Source organism: Sinocyclocheilus grahami, unplaced genomic scaffold, assembly GCF_001515645.1.
Source record: "Sinocyclocheilus grahami isolate Dianchi unplaced genomic scaffold, SAMN03320097.WGS_v1.1 scaffold861.1, whole genome shotgun sequence".
NCBI lineage: Eukaryota > Metazoa > Chordata > Actinopteri > Cypriniformes > Cyprinidae > Sinocyclocheilus > Sinocyclocheilus grahami.
In genome coordinates this window covers 245453-267270 of record NW_015506040.1, presented here as the reverse complement: position 1 = coordinate 267270, position 21818 = coordinate 245453, and the positions used below count along the sequence as shown (strand labels likewise).

Below are 21818 nucleotides of genomic sequence, written 5' to 3'. Positions count from 1 at the left end.
GAGTTTCAATATAAGGTTAGCTGATCGGGTTGATCAGGTGATCAGGTTTGTGAACATGCATTAAATGCATCTTCTAAAGCGAATGAGTGGGAATAAGTATTGTCTTAAAAACAGTGGTGAAAAAACAAAAATTGTCATCAAGTGTCTCAAAATGTAACATTCTTAATGCATGAATGCCATACAACTATTTAAAAGTTTAGAGTCAGTACAATTTTTTTTTATTTTTGTTTTCATAGTTAGCTTTTTTTTTAAACATTTTAAGGTCAAAGCTAAATGTTGAGCTAGAAAATGCATGTGACATTGCCTTACAAATGCTGATATCCAGATCCATTTACTGAAGTAGAAGCAGTGCACACTTTCCCTGAAATGAGATTCTCGGAATAAGACAGTTTCCCGAACAGACATGACAGGTCTGGATCTGCCCCGGTCTGCAAATTGAGGCCAAAACAACACCACAACATCATATTTAAGTAGAAAAGCATTTCAGAATCTACATGTTCTGCATCATGATTCACTGATGCTTTGAATTCCCATTAAAATGAGAAACACAAAGGCAACAGAGGCCTATTTTTCCCTCTTTGCATTACTCGTAGGCCTATTCAAGGATGGAATTCGCACCCAGCAATCAGTTTGATTATCTTAAAAATACACACCGCGTGATAGAATGCGTCAGGCAGATGTAAGATGGGATGAGTGGGGTTTCTCCCGAGTTTATTTTCCAGATGGTTTGCTGTTGTTATTGCCTGATTTAGTGTGAGTTGTCGAACACGGAAAGGGTTAGCAACACGGGATCCATTTAAACCTATCACTTGGATTTGCGTTGAGTTCCTTATGCTAGGTGCTCCTTAGTTCTGCCCAAACTTTTGCCCCAAGCAAGAGTATGCTGTGTCGCGCGCCTTAATGACCCTGTTTAAGCACGTGGCATGTTATAAATGTGCACACTCTTGTGAGGCCTTTACTCTGCCACGTTTCCTTAATAGTTTATTATTGAGAGTCCCTCGTGAAGCACTCTACTATGGAGTCAATATAATGCCACATATATATGCAAAATAATAAAGTTTTGCAAACGAATATAAAAGTATTGAGAAAAAATAAATGTGCTTTTTGCAAACAAAAATAAAGAATTGCAAAAGAAAATGAAGTACTGCGAGAAAAAAAATAAGTTTTGCAAACAAAAATAAAGAACTGCAAAACATAAATGAAACAGCACAAAAGCAGCATATATATGTGGCATTATATTGACTCCATACCATGTAAGACTACAGAAGAGCATTAGGCCACAAACATAAACACAGCTGGGAGTGACATGTGTGTGCTAAAAACATATGAACGCAACAGTAAACAAACAAACGCACACGTTTAGTAAGATATCTCAAGGAGGACTTATCAAAGACATATATTGTTTTACAATAAAGTTATGAGATACATACAGCTCTTTCTATTTTAGAGGTGGAGAATTAATAATCTAAAGCAACTGTATACACGTTCTTTCTTTGAATTAAAAGTTTCTAAATCATTATAATGGTACATTGACATTTAATATCGCAAATATCTTGTTTCTTTCCGACACTCCCGCCAAATGTCTGTTCTTACATACTGTTCGGTGAGCGGGTACGAAATTCCGCGAAAAGGGCCGACTGCTTTACGGCATCAATGCACGTATACCATAGCGATCCACTGTAATTACGACAGTGATATATTTACGACAGTGAATTTTACTTAACTGTAGGAGGCTCTAAAATCGCAAGAATACACACTACTGCAGGGGTGTCCAAACTCAGTCCTGGAGGGCCGGTGTCCTGAAGAGTTTAGCTCCAACCCCAATTAAACACACCTGAACCAGCTAATCAAGCTCTTACTAGGCATACTAGAAACTTGAAGGCAGGTGTGTTGAGGCAAGATGGAGCTAAACTCTGCAGGACACTGGCTTGGGCACCCCTACACTACTGCATACAGTCGCGTTAATATCTTTATGAATCACGTTTTGCAACTGAGAGTGATCCTAAAAGGGGTTTCCCCCACAATTACCTAGCATTTGTATTCAATTTCAGCAATTTTGACTGCGAAAGTACAGTTAGTGATTTTCACACTACCAATTTTGAGGCAAATTTGTAACCATTCCGATATTGAGAATTGCTTCAAATTTCTTTGTTGACATCTGTACATTTGTGGGGATATTTTTGAAACCAAACCACGCTTATCCATTTTCCCTCATATAACAAACATGCCTTATTGTGTTCTTGTTCGTTTCCAAACTCTTGATTAGCCACATACATATTTCCATCTATCCCTTAGGTCAGCACTGCACAGTTAAGTGTTCTTTTGTTTAACTCTAATCTGGCATGGTAACATCATTTGTTAAGCACCACTCGGCGTAAAAGCCATATCAGCTCTAAATGTGGGCCATTTATGAATGACGTTGACCAGCTCATTTTCACAGCAACCAAGTTTCCTGTTACTATAGCAAGATGCAGAGAGGGAAGTCCCACCTGGGCCAGGCAGAACAAGCAGGACCATGAAGCCAGAACAAGAACTATATATAGTTATAGTTCTTCCTATATAGGGATAGATAGATAGATAGATAGAATACCTCAGGCCTTAACGCAGAAATTGACCCCTCATAATTAATTTGGTGTATATTTTGAACTGAGCAATACGTTTCCACTAAACGTTATTAAATCGTGTGGAGTAACGAGCTTTTATTTGTGCTGTCAGAGCATCTGACAGCCTCGTTAGCTCCCATTTCGCCCTGTCGGCTCACAGTTAGCCACGGACACAAACCTCCCCTCTCCATTTACCGTGTTATTGCTGCCAGCACCGCGCATCACGATCAGTCACTGGCGCAGCGTCGCTGGCAGGTGTCAATCATTTCATCCTGCGTCTACAGTCGATAGAATTTCAGGGGTCAATTCTGCGCGCGCACAAATATATTCCATCAATTGGCGTTTAATTTTAAAGAATGGAAGACGTTGTCTAAATTATAAGAGAAAACGTTTTCTGTCCATATTAGTCCACCAGCTATGACACCTGTGTGTATTTGGGAATCTGACTTCATACGTCCATCAGAAAAAACTATTGGATCATATGTTGCAGATGCGAAATAGTTTGAAATTCTAAAATAATTACATTTATAGATTCGTAAACGCCTCCAAACAGCCTACAATTGTACAATAAATCTGTCAATTAAAAATAACTATTGCATGTTTATCATTAGAGTTTCCATGCATGCCAGATGATTGTTGAGCTTTGGGCTGGCCGCTAAATCTTTATTCTCTGGCTGTGCTTTCAGATTGTGGGTCGTATTCAGGCTTGTCACATTGATGTAAAGCGAGTTTCTAACATCCAGGGCTTTGCTGTCTGCCCCGGACAAATTGATTGCGATCAGCCTGAGGGAATTCTGCTAATGTCTCTGTCCGGGGCCGCGGGGTGGACTGCTTAAATTAAAGAGGGGGAGAGATTCACACATATTGCTGAAAAACCGAAATACACGTAATACGCATCACAAAGCCATCAGCAACTGGGACGACAAGGACCTGAAGGTAGAGATTTGAAGAGACCCCCTATGTACTCATAAAGCAATTAAATACAATCTTAATCTGTTAAAATCTAATTATGGGTGCAGAAAGGTGAGAAATAGTAAGAGTGCTTATGGGGAACTGGTAACGCACTTTTGTTTTCAAGAAGACCCAAGAGAAGAAAAACTGAGCTTTGTACATTCAAACACGACGACAATGCATAACCCAAAATAGTCTGATGTCTATAAACCCTGGTCAATCCTGAACATGTTTTACTGTCTCCAAGCAAAAGCAGCAGTAAACAGAAGATCCATGACATGCTCACGTGCTTCGTCTGCGTGGATAGTTGCGAGTTAAAGGCCGGTCATTAGAGAAGTTATTCCAAAAGCAGACCAACAGGCATTGCCTGAAAAGCAAGAAAAGTGCGCATCCCTTCTGCCTTTTTGGTTGAGACCTGAAAAAGCAGAAGGTATATACTTTAAAAGGCGAATCAATTAAAATGAAATCCATAATTTTACTAATATTTTAATACAAGGCATATAAGGTTTTGAGGTTATACGTGAAACAAAAAAAAACTAAAAAAACTCAGACATTCATGATAGTACCTCGACATAAAATACCTTAAAATATGCTTTAAAACTTTATTGAAATACGTATGAAGTTTACATTCTAAATATTGTAAAGATTGCAAGGAAAGTATTATGCTACTTTTCACGTGATTAGCAATTTTCAGTGTCGTTCATTTTTAGAAAACGTTAAGAACGTATTAAACCAACATAAATATAAAAATGATCTACATTTTCAAGAACTAGGCACAAATGTCGCAAAAAAAAGTTTTATTTTGATCTTGGACTCATTTACACTCACATTTGTCAGCAAAACGTTTCCTAGTGCAGGAAAAATAAAGGGTGTTCTACATAAGGAAAAAATCTGATAAAAAATAATGTAAACAAAAATCTTAAATGTTAAATTAAATATAATCACAAACATCTTGTCTGCACATATCAAACTTATTATTGAAACTATAACACTACCTTACATAAAAACGTGTTATTGTTGCTATAGAGTAATATATGTATGTGTGTGTGTGTAGAGAGAGAGAGAGAGAGGGAGAGATGATGCTGCGAGGCCGGTTGAACAGATTTTCCTTCACGCCTGGTCGGGTTCTTGAGAGTGGGGCGTCGTGGAGCAGGGAACGGAGGCACCTGGCCCGGCCGCTGCGCAGCGTCTTCTTTTATTGACAGCATGATAAGCCGTGCGGTTTCCAGCGATCACCTGGAGAACCCTGCAGCGTTGCACGGTTTCTGTGGTCCTTAATTGTGGTTACGTCAAACAAAGGTCTGAATGATGCTCGTGCGCCCCATACCTGCTCCATACGTCCTAAAGAACCAACACAACCCATTCATTTCCTGTGAGACACACCGCGGAACTGTTGCGCATTTACGCACTATGGACAAGTGACATCTGTAGACACGTCATATGAAGTAAATACTCTGTTTCTTCACCTTTATTCCATATTTTAACGGGCTCTGAGCTTCTGTCTTTTAACTGCATAAATATAGTTAAATGCGCAACAGCTCTCCATTCAGGACAAAATAGTCCAGAAATAGTCGTAAAGAGCAGGAGTGATGGACACTAAAGAAAACCACACACAACCAGCTATGTGGAAACAAACACTTTCACTAAACGTGCTGTTGTACCGGTTAACCATTTGATTTTCCACCTGAATGAGTAGGGTAAATAAGATCTCCGTGACGCCTTGGCCAATATTTGCTTAACAGACGGATAGCAACCTGGGATCAAAAAGAAACACTGGAAAAATAACGTTTAAAAATGTCACGTTTTTTTTAAATAAAAACAGCCTGGACTTCTTTTTCCTTCAAATATTGACAGGCCTACAGGGTATTCAAAATAGTCAAAACATGCATTTCTGAAATTATTGTAGCAAAGCTAATTATTTTCAATAAGCCTTGTTGTGCATATGGAAAAATATGTGATGTTCTTAATCAGCAAAACAGAATACATAACTCTTTTTATTATTTTCTTTCTTTTTTAAATCAATATATTTGTTAGTGCATTTGAAATATATTTTATTCATATTCTTCATTATCATTATACTATTATATTTTAGGTTACGTTAATATCAAATTACTATTTATTATCCATTTTTAAATTGAGTATTTCATATGTTAAAAATTGCAATCGCTTAACATTTTGTATCAAAGAAAAGCCCAGAAGCATGTCTTCTTTAGGAAACACATTATTTAAAACAGAAGCATAACACTGCTAATTCTTCACTGGAAATGTAGGGCATTAATCATGCCAGGTCTCGCTAATGTGAGCGCATGGAGTTCCCCATGATGTGCTGCATGCATGGCTGTATGAGAACTATTTTCCAGCGTGACGTTGCGCGTCATCTGACCAATCGGTGGCGAGCTGTGGCTGATATTAAGAGAAAGTTTACAGTGAGTGAGGGTTACACCGTTTTTTTCATTCTCACTGATATTTCCACTCCGAACGGGATTCAAACGTGACACACAATCTGGACTCATGAGATCGTTTTAATTCATTCAATCGCAAGGGCTTGAAACAGCAGGATATTGATCAGAAATCAGAAATATCCCGGTAAGTTAAGATCAAATATTGCATGTTTTCCCCCTCCGTCCTCAAAAAAGGAAATGCACGGTCTGTCTTCATTAGGAAAATACGTTTGGTTGCGTCTAAAATTTTAATCTATGATTGCGATTTCACTATGAATGTCTTATTTGAAACGCTGCATGATAATATATCACAAACCAACGATATACATTAATGTATTCACAAAATATTCAGATTGGCTCAGTGGAACTAGTTGACGGATTTGGACAAGACTATAATGTTTGCATATGGAATGGTTATTTTAGTGAGCTACATTTCCATGCAATTGAATGAATCGCGTCAATTCATTAATGCAGGTACAGACAGCTACAGTACACACATTACATCACTTCAAAATGCATTTTGAATTTTTTTAAAATATATTTTTATTAGAGTAAAAACATCTTCCGCTCTAAAGAACAGTTTTTGCTTTGACTGAAACGCACATTATAATGTGATTAAGTTAAAGAAGAAACGTAGAAATGTAAAAATTGCCTCCATTTTCTCAAAGCGATTTAAATGACTAATTTGCTTAACACTACTACTAATAATTAAAATAATTATGTTATATTTGGTGTTTTTCTAGCCTATTATAATTGAATGTTAAACGAGCCTTTTTAATGTTAAACAAATTATCATCAAAACTTATAAAAAAATCAATCATTTAAATAAGTATTACATGAAAAAGATGAAGTAAAAATGGAAATTGGTGGCAAGTAAACTTTGGCCGCAGAACTTTAGCCTGTGTCTATACTGATTTATATTTTTTCACTCTTTTATTCGTGTTCTCCTGAAGAATGACGCCAGGCCCCACGTTCTCCTTTTCTAAAAAGTGGTTCCAGTGACCACTTTACCCAAGAGCGAAACAGCTACGAGATTAGGGATTACTTTTCAGACTTCGTTTTAGCAGTTACTAATCCCAATTGGGCTAATAGCTTTGCGTGTAAAATTGCTATCTCAGGGTCCGTGTGATGCGCTGGGGTTGTATGGCCTGGAGGGTGATGCCCCCTGAATTAGACCACAACCTAAATACACCTCATTAACACGGAGAGGATTTACAAGTTATCTAAAGGAGGAATCAACAGCCAGGGCACAATTACAAAGTTTAGGGCATTCTATTTGTCGACCATTTGGAACAATAAAACTGGGTTAGTATGCAGTGCAGTGTCTTTGTCACTTTCGAATAATACTAAAAAAAAACAGAGTAGCCTACATTCAAAAATGAATAATTTTAAAGCGGATTATTGAGTATAATCGGAAAAGACCAAAACAAAGATTAGAAGAGCTAATTGTGGAAACATTTGGAGGAGTAAAACAGAAACTCTGCAGGGCCTGAAAAGGGACAGAGCCGTTTATTATCCGTTTCCACTGAGGCTTGAGTTTACTCCTTGGCAGTGTCGTTTTTCTCCTTTTTGTGACACAGTCAGGGACGCGATAAACGGCAAGTAGCCTAACAAATTGAATTAAACGCTAAAATTGAGAAAAAAAAAAGAAAAATGGTCTTTTATTTTTATAACTTCGAAAAATCTTTAATTTTTTTTATACAATGTATAGTAAGTAACAATAACATCGATACAGTTATTTTTTAAATATAGGCTAATTCAAATAGAACTGTATTATTCAATAGCTGCTTATGTAAACACTAACGTACTTTAAACCGTGACCTGCATATTCACACTTTTGAGAGCCAATTGTAATGAGAAAACACATAAGATAAAAGAGAGAAACACACACACACACACACACACACACACACACAGGTTTGTTTTTGTGAAAAGTGGGGACATCCCATAGGCGTAATGGTTTTTATACTGTACAGACCGTATATTCTATTGCCCTACACCAACCCTACCCCTAAACCTACCCCTTACAGGAAACTTTCTGCTATTTCAGATTTTCAATACACTCCATTCTGTGTGATTTATAAGTGTGTTGAAAAGTGGGGCCATGGGGTAATGTCCTCAAAAGTCACCTTCTCCTTGTAATACCTATGTCATACCTTTGTCATTATACAAATTTATGTCCTCATTTGTCACAAAAACGCGCGCGCGCACACACACACACACACACACACACACAATTCTGAGTGAGCTCAAGCCCAGTGGTGAGATATAAGCAGTGCATCTCACAGAAACAGATTGAAGTAATCCAGCACCATATAAAGCAATATTGAGTGAGTTTGAGAGGGGGCGCTCATCATTTGCATGCGCGGACTGATTAGTTGGTTCAAAAGTGGCCTGTTTTCTGTTCTGTGATGGCAGAGGGTCAGTGCTTCTCTAATGGGCCGGTAAAGCGCTGCAAGCGGGAACAGACAGACTAAATACATCAGTACTATCACCAATCAGCATAGGTGTGTTCAGCTCTGTCTTTCTCTCACTGCGTGAGCCTTGACTTTCTCACTCTCTCTCTCTCTCTCACTCACTCACTTCACATGCGAGCACACACACACCCTCCTCACTCCCTGAGCAGTCCTGACATCTCCGCTCACTGTCAATCTGTGTCTCCTTCGCAGGGAATTTCCTTCCAGACAGAGGAACGCTGGAAAAAACATATATTCTGAGAAGAACTTACTATCGGAGACAAATTGTTTATTTCCCTGTTTCACCAGTTGGCTCGGAAGGGCTCAGGCGGTGGAGCAGAATGCCTCAAAAAGGTGAGTGCGCGTGTTAAAACGAAAAGTTAGTTGTTAGTATGGGATCCAGAATTTTATTGAAGTGATCCACCACATTTTTATTATTTATTATTGATATTAGGTTTACTATCAGTGGTGTTGCCGAGTGATTAAATAAAAACGTGCTCGCCTTATTAATAGTTTATATGCTTACTCAAAAACGAAATAAAGCTGCGCTCTCAGATTCTGCTGTAGCCTATTTGTTTCTGTCTACTTTTTTAGACAGAAGCCACTGCTGTATGTGGATAGTACACATTGTATCTATGAGAGGAAAGTGTTAGAAGTCACATTAGGCCCGAACAGTGTTTTTTTATTTTTAATATTTTGCGGAGCACGGGAATGCAATGACCCGTTGAGGAAAGATGTCAGTTTGATTCATCAGCCGAGCGCCTTCTTAAAGATTTGCCTGAATCTCGCGAGGACCTGCTTGTTTGTTAGTCTTTGCATTTTAAGAATATATAATATATAGAGTTTACGATTTTTAAAAATAGTCCAGATAATATAGTTCAGTGCTATTGGACAAATGCCCCGTCAAGACTAAAGCGTGTCACTTCTATGTTAAATATGTAGCCTAAAAATAAACATCAATATATTGTCCGAATGCAATTAATTAAATAAAATGATTTAGTAATTCACAAAATTTTATTGACTTAAAATTCTTTAAACCATAACAGCGGACTCGTTTATTTTAGCATCCAGCATATATTCACCAGGCCTGCTTATTCTACTAAATGTACTTTGTTTTTCTATGGCATTGGGACGCTCAAGTCCTCATAAACATTGACTAAATAAATGTAGCTCCAAATAACAAAAGATTTCCCCATCGATGGCAGTATAAGATGATTAGGGCATGTTAATGTCAGATCCTTCAAAACTTCCCACTGCGCTTTTGTACACATCCAGATGCATGTCTGCATGTGAATGATGTTTATGAAGAACACTGTTTCCTGAATACGCATGTTTAATTAAAGCAATTGTAGTTAAGGATTACACAAACGAAAGAAATGCAGATGAGATCCTAGTTAACCTCATAAACAACAACAACAGTCTCCAATACGACGTTAGATCAATCATTAACGGGAACACGCAGAGTCTATGCGTATTAAAAGAGCGCAAAACAATTAACATTTTACTGTGATTAAGAGATTTAATCGGTACATTAGGTTTTAAAGGTGTTTTGAATAGCGGGTTGTTTCTATTTCACGAAACTTTTTTTTTTTTTTAATGAGTCTTGTTATATTCATTTTATTTACTTATTTTTTATAGATACGACTATATCAACATTGATGAAGGCATATGACATATGTATTTAAAAATGAATTAATTTTAAAATCAGAAAATTACGCAAAAATATTTAAATTGCATGTGTAAGTAGTAAAAAGTTTCTATATCGTTGTAAATTAAGAAAATGTAAGAGATTAATGTAAATAAAATTTGGAGAAAAAAAAAAATCAACAAAATGTTGCAGGGGGAAAAAAACTTTAGAACACTTAATTTAAGTGTAAAATAGGCTAATGCTTATTACAATTATTTAAATGTACTGATAAGTTAAAGTTGATCAAACTTAGGAACAGTGTTTTTTTATTTTTAATATTTTGCGGAGCACGGGAATGCAATGACCCGTTGAGGAAAGATGTCAGTTTGATTCATCAGCCGAGCGCCTTCTTAAATATTTGCCTGAATCTCGCGAGGACCTGCTTGTTTGTTAGTCTTTGCATTTTAAGAATATATAATATATAGAGTTTACGATTTTTAAAAATAGTCCAGATAATATAGTTCAGTGCTATTGGACAAATGCACCGTCAAGACTAAAGCGTGTCACTTCTATGTTAAATATGTAGCCTAAAAATAAACATCAATATATTGTCCGAATGCAATTAATTAAATAAAATGATTTAGTAATTCACAAAATTTTATTGACTTAAAATTCTTTAAACCATAACAGCGGACTCGTTTATTTTAGCATCCAGCATATATTCACCAGGCCTGCTTATTCTACTAAATGTACTTTGTTTTTCTATGGCATTGGGACGCTCAAGTCCTCATAAACATTGACTAAATAAATGTAGCTCCAAATAACAAAAGATTTCCCCATCGATGGCAGTATAAGATGATTAGGGCATGTTAATGTCAGATCCTTCAAAACTTCCCACTGCGCTTTTGTACACATCCAGATGCATGTCTGCATGTGAATGATGTTTATGAAGAACACTGTTTCCTGAATACGCATGTTTAATTAAAGCAATTGTAGTTAAGGATTACACAAACGAAAGAAATGCAGATGAGATCCTAGTTAACCTCATAAACAACAACAACAGTCTCCAATACGACGTTAGATCAATCATTAACGGGAACACGCAGAGTCTATGCGTATTAAAAGAGCGCAAAACAATTAACATTTTACTGTGATTAAGAGATTTAATCGGTACATTAGGTTTTAAAGGTGTTTTGAATAGCGGGTTGTTTCTATTTCACGAAACTTTTTTTTTTTTTTAATGAGTCTTGTTATATTCATTTTATTTACTTATTTTTTATAGATACGACTATATCAACATTGATGAAGGCATATGACATATGTATTTAAAAATGAATTAATTTTAAAATCAGAAAATTACGCAAAAATATTTAAATTGCATGTGTAAGTAGTAAAAAGTTTCTATATCGTTGTAAATTAAGAAAATGTAAGAGATTAATGTAAATAAAATTTGGAGAAAAAAAAAAATCAACAAAATGTTGCAGGGGGAAAAAAACTTTAGAACACTTAATTTAAGTGTAAAATAGGCTAATGCTTATTACAATTATTTAAATGTACTGATAAGTTAAAGTTGATCAAACTTAGTTTTACATGTCAAATGAACATTTTATCAGGCATTAGTTCTTCAGTCTTGGGAAGAGAGCGAATGGAAACGGACACACCGGTTTTGTTATTTCAGCGTCGGGAGAGAAAATGAAACGAAAGACTTTCCTTCCCTGGGCCCCTTTTTAGCAATGTCACTGAATAGATCCTTTATTGCAATTGTTTTTTCCAATTGAGCACCCTACTGGGCTGTTGCATCCTTTTACAACCCCTAACAACCCACACCCGTTACACAAACACCTCCAGATATTTATAACGCGAAATTACTTTTCTATTTCCCCAAACAGAAACACGCATTGGGGTTCGGGCACCGGGGTCATGGCCGTCAGGAAAGTGGAGAAAAAAAAAAATCAACAAAATGTTGCAGGGGGTAAAAAACTTTAGAACACTTAATTTAAGTGTAAAATAGGCGAATGCTTATTACAATTATTTAAATGTACTGATAAGTTAAAGTTGATCAAACTTAGTTTTACATGTCAAATGAACATTTTATCAGGCACTAGTTCTTCAGTCTTGGGAAGAGAGCGAATGGAAACGGACACACCGGTTTTGTTATTTCAGCGTCGGGAGAGAAAATGAAACGAAAGACTTTCCTTCCCTGGGCCCCTTTTTAGCAATGTCACTGAATAGATCCTTTATTGCAATTGTTTTTTCCAATTGAGCACCCTACTGGGCTGTTGCATCCTTTTACAACCCCTAACAACCCACACCCGTTACACAAACACCTCCAGATATTTATAACGCGAAATTACTTTTCTATTTCCCCAAACAGAAACACGCATTGGGGTTCGGGCACCGGGGTCATGGCCGTCAGGAAAGTGACAGTGGATGTTGTGTGTGTGTGTGTGTGTGGATGGTCGTCTGGGGGGCAGGGCGCCCTCGGCTCTTTGTATTCGGGCAAGTATTGGTGCGTTTGGTGGGAGGTTGTGTTGCTAGTTGCAGAGGCCGAGTTGTGCTGGCTGGGTTTGGGTATAGAAGGTAAAAGAGGCGCATTGTTGAGCTCCAGCAGGCTTTGTTAGGATCCTCTCACCCCCTTCACTTTTCAGAGCACTGATGCGAAGTAGACAGCGTGTGTCACTGTACACTTTTGACGGGAAGATCTAAAGAGGAACATTTGTTTTACAGACCACCAAGATATTGAGACGCTAAAACTATTCTATTCTCTATTCTATCCTTTTATATTTAATAGCGCAGGTTAAGTTTTTCTATTTTATGTGCCAAAACTAAACAAATGACAGGTGCAAAAGACTGCGTAGCCTATAAAGTACCTATATTAAAAATAAATCAAATAGGCTTTGTATGCATTTAAAATAGGACTGAATACAAATCATTCTAATATTACTCTTTTGCTCTATCCTAGGAATGATCTAAATAGTCAGACGCAAATGAAGGGCTAAATTGTTTTAATCGGACAGTCAACTCTGTTACCAGGCAAGTTTTTAACGCTGAAATTCACCTAGAAAGGATTATTATCAAATACATCACTTGACTCCTTTATGCGTAGAGATGCATCGGACATATATGCAACGCCGCAATTGTTGCAAAACTGCAATAAAAAAAAATGTGGATTTCACAACTAACCCTATTTATTTTCTTTGTCATAAATAGAATACCATAACCAACCCACGTGGGAATCAGGAGTGGCGTCCATGATGCAAAACAGTAAGTGCAATTCTTATGTGTATTTTCTTATTAATAAAGATAGCTGTTTATTCAATGGCGGATTGTTTTATTTTCATCTACGATTACATTTGAATTGCATTGCATTTCTGACGGGAATTAAATATTTGACAAAACATGCGAACGTTTGAATTATGGTAAAATTGTGAGGCGTTAAAATCCTTACAGAAAATTCCAACACTTTTTTTTATTATTACTTCGTGTCGATAATTAAAAGAAAAGCTATACGGATGCAAACTGCATTTTACATATATGTCAAGCATAAATAAATGAAATGCTGATGGGGGAGGAGATGTTTATTTCTGCTTGAGTTGGTAACAAATGCAGCTCTGGCTGGATTAATGCAGAAAATAGTTGCCAACTTCTACAGAGGACTTGACAGTGCCGAAACAGCTAGTGCACGAAAAGGGACACACGAAATAGTTTGATGATTGCAGGATTTGATTTCAGGATTTTCCGTGCTTGCTTGAGGGGGGGAAAGAGAGTTATGTTATTCTGTAAACGGCACAACATCACTTAGTTTATGCATTTGTCTCTTGCCTTAGGATCTGACATATGATAAATGCTTCTGGAACGATTTCTTTGTGATTATGTAATGTAATTATAGACTGGTCAGTCATATGGAAATATAAAACAGAACTCAAATAGTGAATAATAAAATATATAGAAAGATACAGTGAGGAATGAGGCAGGATATTTTAAAATATATGTAATTAAATGTAAAAACACATATCACATTTAAATGCATGCACCAAATTATTTTGTTTTAAATCTCCAATTTGGCCTGGATATTTAGCATTAATGTTCGAAATTCACAACATATGTTTCCCTATTAGTAGGGGAGCAATAAAATACAAGTCTCATTATGACTGCCACCAGGCCAGGTCTACAGTCCTACACCATGGGGAATTATATGATTATTAAGACTTAACCTTTGAACTGTGAAATGACAGGCCTGGTCATGTTTCTCTGTGATGGTGACATCAATCAAATGGATTCATTTGATAAACATGCACGCCTTCGTATACGTTCAAGAGTCTATTAAATCCATCTAATCCAGGAATTACTGAAGAGTGAGAGGATGACAGTGGATTATTCCACTGGATTTGGACCGATTACCACATGTTTGTTGTGCAGTATCAGTGCTTAAATAAATCAGGTTCATTCAAATTAGTCCAGTTGGATGTGGTATTTAAAATTGAGTTTTTTAACTGAATAGGCTTTATTCATGACATGCCTGAAAAACCAATGAGTTTCAAAGGCTCAGAGCTGCACAGTTTCACTCACCCCCCCCCCCCCCCCCCCTCCCCCCACACTTTAAATGGAAGATATTTCAAATTTAGAGGCTCTTTTCAATGGTGCATTTCCCACAACAGGACTGTAGCAGATGTGGGGTTTGTTACAAACAGTACGACGGACTGAAAAAAAGAGAAGCTTTGTCAGTTTTAATATGTTTAGAAATATGCACGCCTCTGTCCTCTTGCCTGTGCATTGCCCCTATAGCTAGCAATAAAACGAAGCCTCCCTTGAAGGCAACAAGAGCAGGATCCAATTTTGTCTGATATCCAAATGCAGACAGAAAGGGTCGTTTTATCATGCTACTATTTGTCGTGACGATGCGTTTTTCAAAAGCAGAGCAGTGTCATATAAAGTGACAGTCCTGCCACAAGTACTTCAGCTGATCTTTTCAATGAGCCTTCCATGCATGATCCGAGGCGACCTCCGCCTATTTCCAGAAATTAAGCTCAAACTTGACATGCAGCTAGCTTTATTTTAAAGACAAATGTCAGAGAGTCTCATCATATTTTCCCCCCTCTTCTTCTTCTATATTTGGAGCTTATTTATTGCTTAGGAGCTCGGGCTCCTGCAGTCAGACGAGAGAGGAGCAGAGAGCTAGAGCACACACACACTCCGGGGAGGCTTTTCGTAGGGAGTTTTTTTTGCTCGCTTTGAATTGACTTTTCACTGGACTTTCACATCGCATCAAAAATACACTGAACTGGTATGCGCTTTTCATATTCTTCTGAGCTTTGCGGGTCCTGTTTTGCTTTAATATGTAGTTATTTCACACATTGCTGTTTTGATGAAAAGCATCACTGTCGTATGCTTGGACTCTTTCAGACTGGCTGTTGTACTTGAATGCCGACGGGTGCTTATTTATTGGGGATTTGATTGTCTGGTGTGAACGAGAGTTTCCAAACACTGGTGCACGGTCTTGCGGAAAGCTGTTCTCTTGAGGACAGTTTGATTATGAAATTTCAGTTCACTTGAATGGAGATGTTCATTTCATCAGTCGGTTGTGTGCGTCGATTGATTCCAGCCGACATTCAAATGTTGATTTACAGGGCACAACGACTTGTGTAACAGCTTTCAAAACTGTTGGTTTAACAAATGCAAAACTTGTTTTGGATTATTAACGATGGTCAGATAAAGTTGATTATTAATTGAAAAAATTTTCCTTTGTTGGTCACACAAAATATATCACATGACTGAATCACCAGGGAATTTTTAAAGGTCAGATCAGATAGCTTAACAAATGCACATTTTTACTTTTTCCATTGTATATTTAAGATATTTTAAATTTAGAGGCTCTTTATTATTCATTTAAAAAATGCAAGTTTACTTTGTTTGTCACACTTATTTGTGTAAGCAGCAAAATGTATTTAATGAGCAATTATTTAGTTGTTATTTCACTGTTGTTGATTTATTATATAACATGGACATTGTGATGTAAAAATACACTTTTTCAGTCTTATCTGACTCGGTTTGTCAGTAACGCTGATCAAAGAAAAGCTCCAAGAAGTGGAGCTTTATTCTGGACAATGGGACACCTATTGAGGCAATGTTTTCGAGTGGAAAGACGAGCCAATTTGTTATGTCTCCATGTGCCACAGGTCACAGTGGCGTCAACCAGCTCGGCGGGGTGTTTGTGAACGGCAGACCGTTACCGGACTCCACCAGACAGAAGATCGTCGAACTCGCTCACAGTGGAGCGCGACCCTGCGACATCTCCAGGATTTTGCAGGTGACCGTGAAGCCCATTTGTACATCCACAAACTTCATAGGTGCTAGTGGAATAATAACACTTAGTTACAAGTCAAAATCACGGTCACTTTCAATCAAGTAGTGCAGCTAAATAAAATGGATCACACATTATGCATTCAAAGAATGTGCTATTCAGTTGTATTGCGCAGCAAACAAACAAACACTAACGTAAAGTGTGACCCGAAACGTAATGAAATCATCCTAGCAATTTTAAGGCATATTTTCTGTGTTCATAGACCCATGATGATGCAAAAGTCCAACTGGACAATAAGAACGTAAGCGTATAACCGTTTGAAGTACATTACATTATTTCAATTTAGTTTTAAATAATGTATGTGAATTGTGTATATTGCTGTCCATTCAGGTGTCCAATGGGTGTGTGAGCAAGATTTTGGGGAGATATTATGAGACCGGCTCCATCCGACCACGAGCCATCGGAGGCAGCAAACCGAGGGTAGCGACGCCTGAAGTGGTCAGCAAAATAGCGCAGTACAAGAGGGAGTGTCCCTCGATCTTTGCCTGGGAAATTCGGGACAGGCTGCTGTCTGACGGGGTGTGCACCAGCGATAACATACCGAGCGTAAGTGCAAATAACGCTTCATTTGCAAACGTCACTCTGCACTTCTTACGTCAATAAAAAAAGTTGTGCTTGCAATTTAGATAAATAGATACACTTTTACATTTATCCATATTGAAAGAATATACCGGATTATAAATACAAATAACATTCACGGAGAGAGCTACAGTGAAATAATATGCCTCTTTAAGGCTGAAACACACAGCAGTTGAGTGACGGTCTGCTTTATACCTTTTAGGTGTCGTCGATAAATCGAGTCCTACGCAACCTGGCTAGCGAAAAGCAACAGATGGGTGCAGATGGCATGTACGACAAGCTGAGAATGCTCAACGGGCAGACCGGCACATGGGGGACTCGCCCGGGATGGTACCCTGGTACGTCCGTGCCAGGACAACCAAATCAAGGTGAGACAGTCTAAAAGCAATAAGAGCATCACTGTCAGCAGCTGAGTTGGAATAACAATAACACATAAACAACAAAAAGGAACAGCAACAACAAAGCAAGTACATCAAAAATAAATAAATAAATAAATAATAAATAAAAACGGCAAAAAAATAAACAACAAATAAAAAAAATAATTAATTAAGAATAAATAAATAAATTAATGATTATTAATATACATTTTAATATTCTAAATAGTTTTGATAATAATAACAACAACAACAATAACAGCATCAGTATTTATCATACAAATATTAATTATTTGTATTGTTTTTACTATCCCATATTCTACTATAATATTTATACTGAATTTTTATGGCAATATTCAATATAATAAATTGTAATATATATGAAACTATTATTACTAATTAAAAATTGAAAAATGAAAGTATAATGTATATTAAACTTATTACTAATAGTTTAATAACATATATACAGTATATCTATATATGTGACCCTGGACCACAAAACCAGTCATATAGTTCAATTTATCATCTGAAAGCTGAATATATAAGCTTCCCATTGATGTATGGTTTGTTAGGATAGGATAATATTTGGCCGAGATACAATAATTTGAATATCTGGAATCTGAGGGTGCAAAAAAAAATAAAAATCTAAATACTGAGAAAATCGCATTTAAAGTTGTCCAAATGAAGTTCTTAGCAATGCATATTACTAATTAAAAATTAAGTTTTGATATATTTACGGTAGGACATTTACAAAATATTTTCATGAAACATGATCTTTACTTAATATCCTAATGATTTTTGGCATAAAAGAAAAATCAATAATTTTGACCCATACAATGTATTTTTGGCTATTGCTACAAATATACCCCAGCGACTGGTTTTGTGATCCAGGTTCACATATAGTGTATAATGATGTTTATATTATACATTATTATTAATTTAGCATAATAGTATTTTAAGTAACACTTTACAATAAGCTTTCATTTAACAACTGTTAACTACATTAGTTAACATGAACTAACAATGAAAAATACTTCTAAAGCACTTATTAATCTTATTTAATGTTAATTTCAACATTTCCTCATACTTTATTAAAATCAAAAGTTGTATCTGTTAATATTATTTAATGGACCCGTGCTGACACGAACTAACAACAAACAGTCTTATTTTTTAAATAACGGTAAAACAGATGAATAATTACTGTAAGAAATTTACAGCTCTTTGTTAGTTAATGCATTTACTAACATTAACTAAATGGAACCTTATTGTAAAGTGTTACTGTATTTTATTATGAATTCATAGTATTAATTTATTTCTACTGAAAAAGTGTTTGAAATATGTGAAATGTTAAAAAATAAATTTGCAGTCATTAGGTCTAAAAGTCAATCCATCTGGAGACACATTAGATTAATACACAAAATGTAGAATAGCGTGCCACTGGCAAACGTAGATGGGAAAAGGCCACTCGTTAATTGAGGAGTTAGTGCTAATTAATCGCTCATTTCAATACGGCTTCTGTCTGGCTCTTGGATCTGCGTGACTAGGAACAGAGTTTTCGGCAGAGGTGTCCATGCGCTACCACCTGCCCCCTCCCCCTGCCACTGCCCTCCACATCATTTACGCCCCATGGGGAGTGAGAGAAAAGCACTGCGTGTCCTGGGACAAAAGATGTTTCTGTCACATGCAAGAATTTGTGACAGGCACAGCTCTGTCTCTCTGTAATTGCTCATTAGAGGTTGCTTTCTTTGAGGGAGAGAGAGAACATGTACAGACTTTTGGTTAGAGGAGACAATGAAAACAAGTTTAGCTGATGAATAGTTAGTTTCTAATCAGGTTGATGTATCCGAATCCTTCGTGTGGATGTTCACAGTATCACAAACACTATCTTAGAACATTAATATTTAACAAAAAAAATGCAAATGATCACTTACTAAATGCAAATAGTTCACCCCTAAATTTAAATTACTCACCCTGTCATTCCAAATTAGACTTTTAAAGACCTATCATACAGGTTCAAAAGACTTATAGTGTGTAATACTGTATGGACAATTGTTATTGTGCTTTTATATTATAATTATATTATTATGTTGTTATTGTAAATTTATGTTATTGAGCTTAATGACTCCAACTCTGAACAACAAACCAAAAAAAAAAAGATACAAAAATAAATTAATTAAAAAAAATAACAGCATACAGGTTTTTATATAGTTAACTAAAACTGAAAACACTGAACAAATTTTTGTTACTTGAAATAAAAGTTAACTGAAATAAAATATTATAAACAAACACAAACTACTAAAAATGACAAAAACACATTTTTGATACTTGAAATAAAATAAAAGTTAACTGAAATAAAATCAATTATTACACACACACACACACACAGAAAGACAGACACAGACAGACAGACAGACAGACAGACACAGGTTTGTTTTTATGGTTTATGGGGACTCTCCATAGGCGTAATGATTTTTATACTGTACAAACCGTATTTTCTATTGATTTTCTATTCTATAAACCTACCCCTCACAGGAAACTTTCTGCATTTTTAGATTTTCAAAAAACTTTATAAGCCTTTTGAATTACGGAGACACCGAAAATGTCCTCATAAATCACCTTCTCGTTGTAATACCTATGTCATACTCATGTTATTATACAAATTTGTGTCCTCATAAACCACATAAACATGCACACACACACACACACAAAACCTACTAAAAAACAAAACAACAAAATTACTAAAACTTTAAAATTAAAAAAAGAAAACAGACAATCTAAAAATAAAAACTGATTCAAAATATTAATAAATCTATTAATAGTGTCAATGATAGAAAAATAGCACTGGTTTGAAATTACGATTGTGAGTAATTATTATTTTTTTTCTCCATTGTATGTTAACTTTTTAAGTTTATATCTCGCAATTCGGACTTTTTTTGACAGGATTGCGAGATATAAACTCGCAACTGTGAGTTATAAAGTCAGAAATGTGTGATATAAACTCCCAGTTGTGTTATACAGTCAGAAATGCGAGATACAAACTCATGGTTGTATGAAAATGTCAGAATTGTGAGCTGACATTTTTTCTCAGAAATGGACTTGCAATAGCGAGTTTATATCTTAGACATTCTAAGATAGAGGTTAGAATTGTGAGATAATATCACAATTATCTTTTACATTTTTATATTCTGTGGCGGAAACAAGCTTCCATTTTAACCAGATAGTCACTGCAGGTGAAACAGCATGGAATGCACTTGTTCTGATTGGAGAGACTTCTCTATCCCGTGCTAAAGCAAGCAAAGGTCTTTCAATGGTCATCTCCTGTTGAACGTATAAATCCTAACTGGCGTTTAACAGGCCCGGCCTGGGTTCTTTGATTAATGACAGTGGTGTGTAGAGGTTAACATACTGAACTGAAAGCTCTGTTGACTAGATCCTTGTGTTATACAATGCTGAGCACTGCACGCCTCTCTTTTTGTTGTTCCTTTCCAATTGTGCCCTCGGGAGAATTTGAGCCTGACGAAAAAGGCCTGGCTGCCCATCTCTGTCTGCACAGTTTAATGGTTCCCCTCATTCTTCTGGTGGTATTGTGTCATGCAGAAAAGCAGCTCTCTATTCAAGTGTTGGTGGTCACCTCAATAGGTCCCTGGACACCCATACGGTGAATAGCACTAAGAATGCCTATACATTATATGTGCTGCGTATGAAAACATCCAAGGGAGCTTGAGGATGATTCAATGTGTTTCTTTTGGCACTTTGTTACGGAACTATGCAGATAATGCTGACAATTCCTGCCCTGAATCTACAGGCGTATTCACAACAAAGACAAATTATATTATAAAGTAGTGCTGTCAAACGATTAATCGTGATTAATCACATTCAAAATAAAAGTTTTTGTTAACATAATATATGTGTGTGTACTGTGTTTATTATGTATATATAAATACACACACATTAAGTATACATTTTGAAAATATTTACATATATACATTTATATTATTATATTTTATATTATATATAAATATATTTAATATATAAACATAACATGTCTTTGTTATATATATACATGCATGTGTTTGTATTTATATATACATAATAAATATACACAGTACATACTCATATATTACGTTAACAAAAACTTTTATTTTGGATGCGATTAATCGCGATTAAAGGGGTCATATGATGCGATTTAAATTTTTCCTTTCTCTTTCCAGCCCGGGGTCATCACATGTGGTTGCCGCCAGCCTCCTTCGTCGAATCCGCCTGCCGCGCCGTTCTCAAGCCCACCACCTGTGCTCACTCTAGCCCCCCGGCTGTTCCTCACTCTAGCCCCCGGCCTCTGCTCACTCTAGGCTGCCGCCGCCGCTCACTCTAGGCCGCCGCCGCCGCCGTGTGTGATGCTGTGTTTCGTTGTGAAAGCGAAACTACT

The 21818-nt window shown here is 36.5% G+C and overlaps 1 protein-coding gene across 4 annotated transcripts in view; it reads left to right on the top strand.

Moving 5' to 3' along the window:
* Window positions 1-5999: 5999 nt before the first annotated feature.
* Window positions 6000-21818, top strand: part of LOC107563198 (paired box protein Pax-6-like) — a 22434-nt gene continuing 6615 nt past the window's right edge. The window contains exons 1-8 of one of the 4 annotated variants that reach the window (XM_016248006.1): window positions 6000-6140; window positions 8665-8805; window positions 13041-13111; window positions 13289-13342; window positions 16255-16385; window positions 16642-16680; window positions 16770-16985; window positions 17221-17386. In XM_016248006.1, coding sequence (XP_016103492.1) covers window positions 13330-13342; window positions 16255-16385; window positions 16642-16680; window positions 16770-16985; window positions 17221-17386 — 565 coding nt within the window. In that variant the 5' untranslated portion in view covers window positions 6000-6140; window positions 8665-8805; window positions 13041-13111; window positions 13289-13329. Of the gene's footprint in view, window positions 6141-8320; window positions 8503-8664; window positions 8806-13040; window positions 13112-13288; window positions 13343-16254; window positions 16386-16641; window positions 16681-16769; window positions 16986-17220; window positions 17387-21818 lie in introns of those variants that run through there. The other 3 variants (XM_016248002.1, XM_016248003.1, XM_016248004.1) reach the window with 3 other exon arrangements.